Source organism: Odontesthes bonariensis, chromosome 2 (genome assembly GCF_027942865.1).
Source record: "Odontesthes bonariensis isolate fOdoBon6 chromosome 2, fOdoBon6.hap1, whole genome shotgun sequence".
Classification (NCBI taxonomy): domain Eukaryota; kingdom Metazoa; phylum Chordata; class Actinopteri; order Atheriniformes; family Atherinopsidae; genus Odontesthes; species Odontesthes bonariensis.
The window spans coordinates 13,473,490-13,487,186 of NC_134507.1; the positions used below are offsets into that span (position 1 = coordinate 13,473,490).

Genomic DNA, 13,697 nt, shown 5'->3' on the forward strand with positions numbered 1-13,697 from the left:
AAAACACACATCTGGGTGTTGGTTTTGAGATGACCTAAACATACTTCGTTGTCTTTATTTTATTATTTTTTTGTACAAGACATTAGCTGTTGAATCACATTTGTGATACGTTCGTCCATGCTAGTAACATTGTTTGAAATGAGTTAAGTGTAATTCAATATCCTCAATGATTTCAATGAAAGTCTCCTCGGCATAGCAGCTTCAGCTGTTGCACACATGGAGGCTAGTGTTGGACATATAGCACCTTTGTGTGTGATTGTGTTCATAGCACAAGTGTGTAAATATGTTCCATTAGCTGTTATTAGTGCGTCCTCTTTTGCCTGCTTGACTTTGCTGAGTGCCACTGCAGTTCTAACTCAGGCCCGTGGGCACCTTCAGTCTCCATTTGCTTTTCATCAAGGGTCATGCGATATTTCAGCCTCTTCATTGCACAATACTGAGCATTCTTGCAGCCAGTCAGGATATTCAGTTAATGCAGTTTGCTTTTTTTATTTTTTTTTATTCAATGTGTTCTAATTTAGCACGAGGTTTTAGCACCATAAAGTCTGCCTGCAGTGCCGAAGCGCCACATTCAAGAAAGGAGCTGCATACAAGACACATTTGCTCAGAACCGGTTTCAGTTTCTGAGCGGTTCCAGTCACATACTTTCGATGCTGCCCTACCCCCTTCTGAGAAGACTGACTGCAGCTTTCTCACTTGCAAAGAATGACATAAATGTGTCTTTAAGTGTCTTTCCATCATTATCGTTCTCGTAGTTGTGTTTACAACCTACCCTAACAACGTCACAATGTGGCTGTTAAGATGCAAAGGATAAAGATGTTATTGAACAATATATTGAACATATCGAACAGGGTCATAAGAGGGACTAATGTCCACTAATGTCAAAGTGCTGTGTTGTATGGCAAGCATAGCCATACTAGCTTTTTAGCTGTATTTGGCACCCATGGCTGTCCCCATCTGGGGTCAGATACATGATACCTTGTGTAGATTCATGACTGAAACTGTGCTCGCGCACAAAGGCAGAAATGTGTGTACAAATTATTTTTGCCAGATCTATTAAGCTGTGTGTATGTATGGTTGACTTTTATAAGTCTCGGTCATCAAGAAACTACATGCACGTGCACAAAGCTGGTTTAACCTCCATCTTTTAGCCATGAGGGGATGCGGATGCTCCCTTAATTTGTCATTTGCATATTAGGACATTGTTTGCGTCTCAGCAGAGTAGGCAGCTTTACTGAATAAAAACCTGAGGCACTCATCAGTGAAGCAGAGAAAAAGGATCAAAAGGTTTTATTTTAGCTTTTATTTGAGAGAGTTGAGAAAATCTTCTGCCAGGAAATCAGAAAGATCTCAAATTATTTGTTATCTTTTTATAGTCTCATCAGTGAGGGCTTGGGGGGCCATTACACCTGGGGTCCGTTTCACAAAGCAGGTTCAACCAACTCTGAGTCTATTCCTGACCTCTGAGTTGATCTACTCTGAGATAGAAAACTCTGAGTTTTCGGTTCCAGAAACGCTGATTTGAGTGAGTTTAATCAACTCTGAGTAGGTTCACCTTTAGTTTTGCGTGTGCGCCACAACTTTAAAAAGCCAGCATCAATGGAGCCCCGATTCGACGAGTCACCATGGCAACGGGGACGAGGAGGGGCTACGTTTTTCACCAACCTCGAATTGGAAATCTTAATGCGCTCATACGGCGAGTTTCAATACGTTTTTAGAAATAAGTGCAACACCGCTGCAGCAGCAAAAGTGTAAGTTTAAATGTAGTCCTTTGCAATCACAATAATATTACAGGGAAACTGCTTGAATGGTAGCCCATTCATTTATTTCATTTAGGTGCAATCTCGCGGGGGAGAAGCATTTCACCAGTTTAAGATGAAATATAAAAACATTGTTCAAACAGGTGAGACCTCGGCATGGAGGTACCTCATTTTGATCATGTTTTACACTGTAAAATAAATATTAAGTGGCTATTTGACTGTGCAGTTATTTAATCCCCAACATAATGCTGTTTTCACAAACATAAACTGTCTTCTCATCTATATCATGTTCTGTTAAATAATTAAGCCTATTTACACTAACACAGACTTCTACTGAGCCAACAGAAAGAAGGCAGATGCCCGTAAAACGGGTGGTGCCCAGCACCGCCACTTCTAACGGGAGTCCAGTGGCTGAGGGAATCCCTGGAGGGAGTCCACCCCCAAGAAACAAGTGCCTTTATAAAATATAATAGGCCTATATATATCTTTTTTAAGCCTATTCATACAAATATTTATTTGTCTTTTATGTCTTTTTTTTCTTTTGTCCCAACAAAATTCTGATGGTGCCGCTCAAAAAGATAATTGTCTGTAAATGCAAAAATCTATGCGCGGTCTGATAACCATCTCCGACGAATATTTATTTCTCTGCGCAATAATGCTGCACCTTCATCCACGGGATCGTTGTCAAAAGGACATGCCATGTTCGTGAAAAAAGTCATCTCCTACTGTGCCTAATTCTACTTCTAGAAGTAGAAGAACTCGCTCTGCTGACTGAATGAATGAGGAAATCAAATATCGTGTGTGGCTGAAAGAGGGCGGAGACAGAGAGAAACTCGAGGTTTCTTGAGGAAAACCTGGTCCCGACCAGGTTAGGTTCAGAGAGTCTGTTACTCCGGTAACTGACCGTGAGGTTAAGTTACCTCTCTTTGTGAAACAGGCTAGAGTTACCCCTCTTTCTCGGGGTTGAGTTACCTCCCTTTGTGAAACGGAAAACTCAGGGTTTCCCTCATTTCAGGGTTAATCAACTCAGAGTTTTCACTAAACCTGCTTCGTGAAACGGACCTCTGGCTGCAGCTATTTATAGCACCCACAGTCACTGTCAATAATTGCTCCATCGTAAAAAATTGATGATAAGAAACAAAATCATAAAAATTATCACACTCGAACTTCTCTTTGAAATTGTCTGTCTTGTTTTATTGTAAGTATATGCGGCCTCTTTTTCACTTTTCACCTTATATTAGAGTCACCTTGCTGGGAAAATTTGCTTAAACTTGGTCTGAAGAATGTGTGAGGTGCGCACATTTTCACTTTACATTCTTTTATAAATAACAGGAAAAGGTGCACACATGGTTTTTGTTGGTACACATCGTTTGTGCATCTGGCTCCAGATGTTTAAGGGGCAACACTGTCAGTTGTTCTATCTATTGGATCTAAACTCAAGTGTTTCAGTCATTTTCATGGTCTTTTCCATCCTGGTCGATATTCTTTTTCATTTTTTTGTTGGTATGTATGTTAATGAAGAGTTAACTGTGCATGGTGCTCACACGTCCCTTCACATTCCATATAAGTGCTGTTACCTGGTTAGAATATGGAGTTGGACATCTCTTGATTGTTTTTGGATTATCGCCAAAAACCCTCAGAAACATTGACCAAATAAGCACGTTTTTACCACTAATTATCCAGTGTTTGCATTCTGACAAGCTCAAAGTACAAATACAGGGCATGAGGTAAACACGATCCTTGTTAATTCCAGTCATTTCAGCATCATCATTTTAGGCATATTTGTCTTTTTGCTCAAAGGGCCATTTCACCAACGTGTAGCCCCACACAGCGGCTTTAAAGACTAAATCTTACTGTAGATGTAAATACATTAGAGCAAAACAAACACTGGAATTGCAGATGTTTCCTGTTCATCCTAATGAAGCATTTGAAGGTAAACTTAGTTTTAGTAAACTTTGTGGTAAACCATAAAAATTGTAAACCTTTATCTCTTTTTTTTTCCATACCTGTGACCAAAATCAGACATGACTCATGTCCTGTCGTTGTTGTTTTTTAAAGTGCACATTTTGGAAATTGTTGTCTTATCAAGCTATTTAATCAGAAGTGCAAGACATTAGATTATACTACACATAGACCATGGGCTGCATTTTTATTTTAAATATTTGCAGCTACTATGCAACACACTGCCTTAAACTCAAAACAAAGCTGGTCCACACACCTTTGCTTACAGATCTGGTTGGGACACGAGAGATGTGGCACGAGAGCTGTGTATAAGGAATGTTCACAGCGTCCTTGTCATTGGCTGGAAGGTTGAGGGCTTTTCAGTTTAGTCTGTATGTCTGTTTTTATTTCCCTCTCATACGAGGTCAAGAGGATTACGCAGGCTTGGATTTTTGATTGCAGGACTTTTTGACTCTGCTCTGCTGAGAATGTGAGGAATTTTCATGCCAAGATGCCAAATGCTATCAGGAAAATGGCAATTTATCTAAGCAAGCTTTTGAAAGTGTAGCAATGAATGGCAGGTTTAAGTGCAGTAGACCCTGGCGCTAATTTGGAAGTTTGTTGAAAGCAATTAACAGACTGCGAATCCCTAGTTTTTAGTTTAGAAATTAAATCCAGGCAAAATATAACATCAAAAAGTTCACTTGTCTCTGTTGACTGTTAGGAAATGGAGGATGTCACCTGAGTGGCACAAATTATGTGGCCTGGAGTTGCAGGGGTAGCATGGTTTAGGGTTGTAGCTATTTATAGCCATGCACATGTGCTCTGCTGAGGTCTACAAATAAGCGTCTGAGGCAGCCTGTCTCAGTGCTGTGGTGGACTCTTTAGAACGACAGACATGCTGCAAAACGTTTAGCTTACAGGGCTGGCTCCGGTGATTTTCTCTGTGGTTGGCCAGCGTTGCTCATAGAAACCATTCCCTTGAATGTATTCATATCTTCTGCACTTTCACAAATATTTTAACTTCATATATTAGCGTACATTCAGAAGGATTTGATAACTAAGAATGGGGTGACAGTTAATGCTGATTAGTGAGGTTCTCTCTGTGATCTTTCAAAGATCATGTTAAAGTCAGAGGTTATACGCTGTTAGTTTACACATTTTTTAAGGCAGTGTACAGACCTTTGGGGAAGGTGAGTCACCCAAACGCCTGATTGTAAAGGAGGATTACTTTTTTTCTAACATTTTTTATGGATATCATACCAAAGCTTTGTCACTCATTCACTGTTTATTGTGAATGAGTGACCGGCAGCTTGCAGTTTAGTGTTCCTCTGTTTGCGCAGGGCTTTAGCAGAGATTTCTTTAGAGTCTTGAGATTATCTTGCGATTTCCTCTCAAACCTTATAGATACGAAGGTGCATTTTAAAATCCTCATTTTCCTGTTGAGCATTTAGTTCAGGTTTTAAGTTTAATTCTAGTTTCCAGTTTTCTGGACTTGCCAGTAACAGCTAGAATGAGCCTCAAAAGGAGGTTTTGGTTAATGGTGAAACTGAATCGAGATTTTGATGGGATTGTATTCGAAAAGCACATTGTTAGGTGAAAAAAAAAAGAACAACGAAGAGTTTCACTGCCCGAACGTCTTCAGTGTCACATGATCAGCCAAAATATTGGATTGTTGCAGTCTTATTTACTTTAGGTAATTGAATAAGAGGAGAAATAAGTGAACAGAGTTAAAAGTCCAAATGGTGAAATCACAGAATTTCTTAGATTTGATAAGTAGAATGCTAATGATTAAGGTTGTGTAACAACAGGAGATTATGTGGATGGTCACATTAGTTCTGACACGGATCGGAGCTTTTTTTTTGTTGCTGTTTTATAGCCGATTCTTACTTCTTCCATGTCATGATCAAATATTAAACTGCCATTATTTCAACATTAGCAGAATGACCAGAGTTCATGCTTGCTTTTTTTTCCCGAGAAGATCCTGAAGAGGGCACCAGACTATTAAACTTACTTTGAAGGTTTTTGAGAAGCACAGGTAAAGAAGTGACTTTTCTAAGCACACTTCCTGTGGTCCTTTATTCTGGTTCTTATTATACTGCATTCAGATGTTGATAGAATAGATAATATAAAACTGACTGTTACACTTTCCTCATACTGGCCGATGTGGATGTGAGTCTGCTAGGAGTATCCGGTATGAGTATCTTATATTGTCTTATGTGAAGCATGGTATGCATTACTGACACTGTTTGGCAGCTGGGTGATGATTCTCTCTTTTTCGCGGGTGATCTTTGCTCTGAGCAGCAGAATTTCCTGGAATACTTGCCCAGACTGTCTATATTAAACAGTTTTACAGGAAGGGTTTATGTATGATGCAGAAATAGGCTTAGATATTGGCATTAAACACCAAATTGGTGTCCTGATGCGAGCCATGCTGCTTTATTGCTGCTGTGATTATACAGCTGCACAGTAAAGTCAGGGGCAGATGCATCAGCAGTGCTGCTGGGAGAGGTTTCTCTTTGCATCATACATTTCAGTTTAAAAACTGTCTACTTTCATTTTTGCTTCCTTAATAATTGTTTGCTTTAATTTTGGATGTGATAGACCAAAGTGATCCATCCATCAGATCAACCCACTTTTCAAATCTCAGCTGCATTTACTCGTGGGCTATTTTTAGATGAACTAAATTGGATAGTCTGCAGAGGGTACCCCCCTTTTGTCATGTTTCAGGATTCATAATTATTCAAAATGATATGTTGTATGATAGAAGCCACCATAAGCCTTCAAATGCACTTCAAATGCAAATTCTGTGATTTTATTGGAAGCCAAGCTCGTTGAATGTTCAACTTTGTTGCTCTTTCTGAGAACAGTTAGCCTGTTATAAGCCTCTGAGAATATGCTTTCCAACAGGTGAACTGATATATTAAATATGATAAAAACATCAAAATCATGGAAAAACTGATGTCTTCTCAGATACATTTGTTGACAACATATCCAGAATGTTGGAAGTCATGGCAATTGCAAGTCAGAAAGATGATTATGTTGAAACTTTTGCTCTCCTGAAAATGAACGTTCATACTGGAACATATATATTTGGTATTTGCAGTCATAAAAAAAGGACTGAATGCTGCTCCTACATTTCAGCTTAACAAAACTGTCTCTTTGTAATCATATAAAGAAACTTTTTTTTTGTAATAAGGAACAGATTTTTTTTTTCTTTTTTTTTTCTGTGGCTTGGAGATCTGCAGCTAGATAAACACCAAACCACTTGGAAACTCAAATTAGCAAGTAGCCATGGAAAACCTGACAGGACTCGCTCTGGATGCATGATGAGAGAGGGAGTTACGGTTGCCTCAGAGGCTGGTAGGCAGAGAAGTAAGAAAAGGGAGGCTGTTCCAGCTTCCTCAGTCGCTTATCCACATGGCATCCGTCTACCTGAAGCACCGTCCTCTTGGTAGCCCTCAGGAGGTGCCACACGGGATGAAGTACCTGCTTGAGACCGAGAAGGATTACAGAGCACATCTGGTAACTCTAATGTGCTGCATGGGTTAGTATTTATCTTACAGCTTCCTTAACAGATTAGTCACGCCTGTGCTTGCTCGTTCTCATTAGCAGGTCACATATCCTTCAGCAAAACTTATTGTGTAATCTGCACTGACGATTAGTAAAGGCAGGAGGTTATCTGTGTTCTTAGTCCTGCCGTCAGAGTTCTGGAAGTACGAGTCCACCAGTGCTGATGGCATCAGCTGTTGGATAAACGTGAGCTGGCTGACAGATGTTCCCGTCGATATTATCGACTGCTCATGAGAGATTTTTGTGTTCATTAAAGGTTACTTAGAGGAGCTGTGTCTGGCAGACTGGGATGCATGGAAGCGGTGAAATGAGTCACAGCTGTGGGGACTGGCCTCAATCCTGCTCTGCTCTGACAATTTTAAAGAAACACACTGCGATGAAAAATACTGAAGTGTTCATCACCCAGAAAACATAAGAATTTATTTATTTTTCTCTGTGCAGGGATTATTGGAACAAAATCCCGGTTTGTTTCGTGTTAAAAGCTGATGAAAGTCTGGTTGCTATGGTGATTTAAAAAAAACAAATAAAAAAAAAACGTGGTGAGCAACCTTTGACAACATGTCGCAGAGGGTGATGTCATCTCAGACTCTGGGAAATTACAGCCTTCCTTTGAGCCGCCGGGACACTGCGTAAATTCATTCGAATACTTTTACCCTCCAAGTAAAAAAAATAATGAATCCTCAGTTTATACTTCTTATTATTCATAATGCTTAAGATTTCTATTAAAAACACATCAAAGCGCCCCTGCCACATTTTTCTTTGCCCTGAGATTTATTATCAAAGAAGCACAAGTTATTTCAATAAAAAACTGAAATCTATTCGGTCTTTTCGCTGCTTCGGATTGTATTTATTTTCTCACTTTAAAATAATGTCATTAAATATATTTTTTAAGTTGTGTTCGTAATATTGTATACTGTTCTTCATGCTGATGCAATCTATGTATTTTTTTTTTCTTTTGCATTCATACCTGAGGTTTGTGGTGTGGATAAGAGCAAGCTGTCTGTACTTGTGTTTTTGTCCTGTCTTCCATTGTAATGTTGTTCTGAGATTTTGTATTCCTGCATTTAGGACTGCTTTCAATATATTCTCAGAAAATCCAAAAAATAATGAACTGACCACATCAGTTTACAAGAGAAGATTTATCTTTTAGAAAAGAAATGCTACAAATCCTTCGAGCAAAGTTTCGGAGCTCATTCATGAAAAAACAACATTACTCTTTTGTAGCAGAGAGTAATTTACCCAGCAGTTTCTTCAGCTTAGTCATACCATTAAACTCCAGCAGGTAACATGATATGGGGAACATAATTAAGTTTCTTTATTGGCAGCCTTCTCAAAATGAGATCTGTCCTAACACTCACTGGACGTGTTTTCTTTTTTTTGCCTCCAGATGAAAGAGACAGAGTGCAGAAGAAGACCTTTACAAAATGGATAAACCAGCATCTGGTAAAGGTAAGATCTAATATCTGATGGTCGCTTGCTAGATTGCTTTTTTTTGTCTGACACAACAAACTCTAAATGTAGCGTTTGACCACACCTATAAAATCGAACTCATGGGTGTCCCAGCTGCTTATACTATATCACCCTACAGTATAGCACGCGCATTAAAATGGAGGAGGGAACCTGTGTAATTGTTAAAAACTAACTTTTTTTTTTGTCTGCCACAACTATCAAAGCCCTTTTCGTGCAACGTGAAAAATCTGTAATTTATTACCACTTTCCTTAGAAGGTCCCAACATGTTAACATTCCTCCCCGGACACTATTAAAGCTTGTTCAAAGTAATTTAGCATGACACGTGAAGCCTCACAGTTGCGGCAACAGGTTTCCTTTTGTTGAGGTGGGAATCTGAAATGCTTACTTTGGTGTTTCATCTGTGTGCGGAATTTAATGGAACACTTAAGCAGACTTACAGGCTGGGGCACGTCTCATAATGATATACCTTTGTAAAAATGAATGTGGGAATCATAGGTGGAAGTGTATTTTTTACTCATCTCATGGATCAGAGGTACACGAATCATGGAAATTATCTATTTATTTATATACATTTTTTATTTATGTTGTATATGATAAGTAAATGACGCAAAATTCATGCACACATTCATTTCACATCCATTAAAAGAAAAGCGGCACTTTGACTCGGGTTTAAACTGTAAGTCAATAACTTTTTAGGTGTTTTTTAATGTTGGAGGACTTGACATTTAGCTTAGTTTGTTAATATGACAAGGGCATAACAAAATGATGCCGTAAAATATGATAACGCACAAGCAGCAGGATGACTATGTTTTATTTTTGTAAGAAATCACAAATTTTACAATACCTGTAATCCAAATACTTTTTCATTCATCCCCCCTCTGAAGACATTAGAAAAGTTTCGCTCCTTTAACATAATGCTAATTTATTTTTTTCTGCATTTTAATGCCACCGTTACCGTTCGCTTAGGTCCTGTGAGCTCACTGTACTGGAATGCTCGTGCCCCGAAATAAATTAATTTAGCAGAGAGGGAACGTGGCTGTGTAGGCTTTTACAAATGAGCTTTAGTTTTTATTTCATGACTTAGACTAGCATGGATGTGGTGAGTATAGCCAGATAAAACAAATTGCAGCAAATAGGGCCTGTTGCACAGAAACATTGAAAAAAAATGAAAATGTGTAACCAGAAGTGTGAAACATGCAGTTTTTAGCCCTAGTAGCAGTGTGAGTCAAAAAGAGTGCCATTTTGCTCTGGACTGAAATATCCCAACTACTGTAGGATGGATTGCCATGATTTTTCTTTGTACAAATATTCATAACCTCCAAAGGATGACATACATCGACTCAGATGATGCCTGGACTTTTTATTCAGGAGTTTGTACTAATCCTTTCAAACGCCACCGGATGGATTGGCCCATGTAGCAGTTGGTAACATTCACAATATCCGTGGGACAAATCTTGCTGATATTGGTGATCCTGGGACTTTCTGCCCAGCTCCACCCTCAGACTGTGAAATGTTCAAAGGGAAATGACTCGGCAAGAAATGTGATTCAGACATCATGTCAATAGTCATCCTAATTTTGAACTTTTAAGCTCTTGCTGTTTCCATCTTGACAGGGTAAAGCACCTTGACTTGTCACTCAATGGACGCAAATTAAACAATATTCGCATCAATTTCAGTAATACTTTGTATTTGATACATACATTTGGTTGGTATATAAAAACGTTATCCCTGCTAGACTGAAGGCCAGCAGGGACAGCAATTAATCCTTAATTGATAGGAATGGAGCATTTGTTTAATCGGTGCTTATGACTGGTTCAATAGGATGTTGAATAGAAAAAACACATTTTCAAACATTTTCAGTGAGAAAACTGTGAGGAAGGTGCACAAGGTCCTGAGAAGCTTCTGGTCTCAGTACTTTTTTCAGGACATGCTTGCTACAACTTGCACTGAAACACACAAATAAACTTTGTAGCGGGAGAAAGCGGGGAGTTATTTTTTTAATTACAGGAATACAGAATGACAAATGGAATCAAACTTCAGACGGGAACACGAATGAGTACATAGAAGATAGAAAAACCTCTGTCTGATTGAACCAGAGTTAAAGGTTTAAATGGAGTAATTCCATTGATATCAGACTGATACCAGGCCTCCTTAGCTTCTTGTTATGCGTGTTTCATCGGGCCCCACATGTGGTCCATGAGAAACCAGAGGTGCTGAGTAATACTCGGAGACCCGCTTTGCTGACCCAGTAACATGAAGGTGCAAGTCTATTTTGGCTTCCCAGCTGTGGCCGTTATCTGGGATTACAGTGCTGAAAGGCCTGTGTGAAAGCAGGTCAACGGGCAGCAGGGTGACTTCTGAGTCGCGGTATTTAGGACAGGAAGGAGAGAGGGCCTGCTGGAAGGAGCGACTGCAGATGTTAAGTGCCTTGCTCAAGTGTTTCGATTAGGTGTCACGGTGATAACATTGAAGTGCTTAATCCTACATTTCATTTTAGAGGGAGATAAAAACAAAAACCTTTGAATGTAAAAGTATGAAAACGAAGAGGTAAATACAAGGACTTAGAAACTTTTATGGCATTATAAAAATATGATAAATGATATAAAGATTAGAAGAATATTTGCAATAAGGAAATGCCAGGTAGCAATAAATATGGATTGATTCATTGAATCTTGAGCTGCCCTCTCTGTTTAACTTTGTAACTTGGCTACATCTGTCAGTGAACATCTGTACAGTGGCAATATAATGTTTGCAGTTAGGTGACATTTTGCCTCTTATGTCTGCAGGTGCGAAAACATATAAATGACTTATACGAAGACTTAAGAGATGGACATAACCTGATCTCACTGTTGGAGGTTTTGTCTGGAGATACACTGGTGAGTTCATGTTTTTTTTTGTTATTTTACTCTTTGTGTTCAGTGTTTCAGAGACAGACAAGAATATACATTAAAAGATTCATGTGGAACTTCTCATTGAGGTCTGAGCTAGATCTGTTAATAGTGAGATCAGTGAGATGAAAGTGAGAGAATTACTTCCTCATCTTGTATGTTTTCATGATAGATGCATTCCCTCTTGACTCTTATGTAACTGACGGTGGGAGGTGAGGAGGAAACCTGGGATTTTACCGTCTCTGATCATATCTGTGTTTTGGCATCCATGAAAACCAAGGAAGTAATAACGTTTGAGAATTGTGGACGAGCATCAGAGTAATCTTGGCTTACCAAAATGATATTATCTTTAAGTCAATGAAATGTAAACACTTAAGACGAAACTAGCAAGTCGGGAAATTTTCTTAGTGTTTACCCACTGATGTTTCTGGCAAGTTCTTGGTTGTCAGTAATAAGTCAGTAACAAAGTTGCGAACAAGCTTTAAAACCCACTACCTACCCAAGGCTGCTTTTGAAACAAGTACCAAAAGTCCAAGCATGAAATACAGTCATAGAAATAGAAGATATATCCTATTGATGTCTTCACCAGGAATTAAAATGAGGTAAATACAACTTCAGATGAGTAACAAGAAGTGAAACATTACACAGTGGGATTTTTTTATGTGATTAAAAATTAAGTACACTCTTACTGCTTTCATAGAAATTAAGAGGGAAATTAGCATCCAGTCGCTGCTAATCAAATGCACGTGATTATTTGATAATGGTTAAATGTGAGCACCTTTGTAAAAGCAGAACTTTGGGCATTTTGACAGTCTGGAGCATTCAGGTGTGTGTTAACACAATGCGTGTTAGAGTCCATCATTCTATGGAGAGAAAGATTATTCACAAGTCGAAGACTTGCCAAAAGTGCACGTTCCTGCAAGTTCACCTCAGCATCAGAGCATGCAATGCTCAGAGAAATAGCAAAAAAGCAAAAAAGCCCAAGAGCTTTATCTCAAACTCTAGGCCTCAGTTGTCATGTTAAATGTTAAAGATCATGACAGTGCAATTAGAAAAAGACTAAACAGGAGAAAGACAACAGCAAAGACTTCTGGATCAATGTACTTTGGACAGATGACCAATGTGGACATGTTTGGCCATAATCCATAGGGCTATGTTTGGAGAAAGCAAAAGAATCAAGACTTTGCAGTGGCCCAGTCAAAGTTCAGACCTCAAGCCAATTGAAATACTTTGGTAGGACCTTAAAAGAGCTGTGCATAATCTAATGTTCTCAAACCTCAATGAATGTTGGAAAGAAAAGTAGACCAAAATAATGTGTGAGACCGATATTATCATATATAGAAAATGATTACTTGGGGTTCTACAAGCTATTATTGTGGGGTTTACTTAGTTATTCATATATTGTGTCTTGATTTTGGCTTTGTCTTTATTAAGTTAATTATGACACTGTGTAATATGTCATAGGCTGTTCCTCATCTGAGGTTATCCTGGTGATGGTCATGGTCATCTTGAAAGTTTTTTTTTCTAACAGTCTCATAAATACTTTTACTCTCAAAGCACAGAAGAAGAAAAAAAATGTTTATCAGTCATATCAGCCGTTGTTGGTGTGGTGACAACTTCCGTCTGCATTTTTCACATAGTTTTAACAATCATATTTTATGGGATTTGTAATAAAATGTGTACAAAGCCAACACAACAGATGTTGAAATAGACTTTTACTGGTTTTTATTTTTCTAATATGTGCTTACTGTAAATTTAATGCAAGCGACACTGAAAGAGAAAGTTTTTACAGAGACTGAAAAGTTACAGGATGCAATAAGGCAAGGCGAGGCAGGTTTATTTGTATAGTGCAATTCCTGTACAAGACATTGATTTGCAAATGATTGTTTTCTATTCCTATTTGCATTTTGCATGGTATCTCGGCTCTCGTGAAAACATGTTGCATGATAGTGCAATAAGCCTCAGTAATATTACAGTCTTGGAGGAAGCTGCTGTGGTGATTAATACACAGCTCGAGTGATCATGAAAACTGGTTGTATAATGATTTTGTTGACAGTCAAAACC

General features: G+C 38.6%; 1 protein-coding gene across 3 annotated transcripts in view; it reads left to right on the plus strand.

Annotated features, from left to right (window-relative positions):
• The window catches only part of dst (dystonin), a 99,880-nt gene that overhangs the window by 12,155 nt on the left and 74,028 nt on the right, over positions 1-13,697 (plus strand). For all 3 annotated transcript variants that reach the window (XM_075477996.1, XM_075478006.1, XM_075478014.1), the window contains 2 exons: positions 8,662-8,723; positions 11,532-11,621. In XM_075477996.1, the coding sequence (XP_075334111.1) occupies positions 8,662-8,723; positions 11,532-11,621 (152 nt within the window). The remainder of the gene's footprint in view (positions 1-8,661; positions 8,724-11,531; positions 11,622-13,697) is intronic.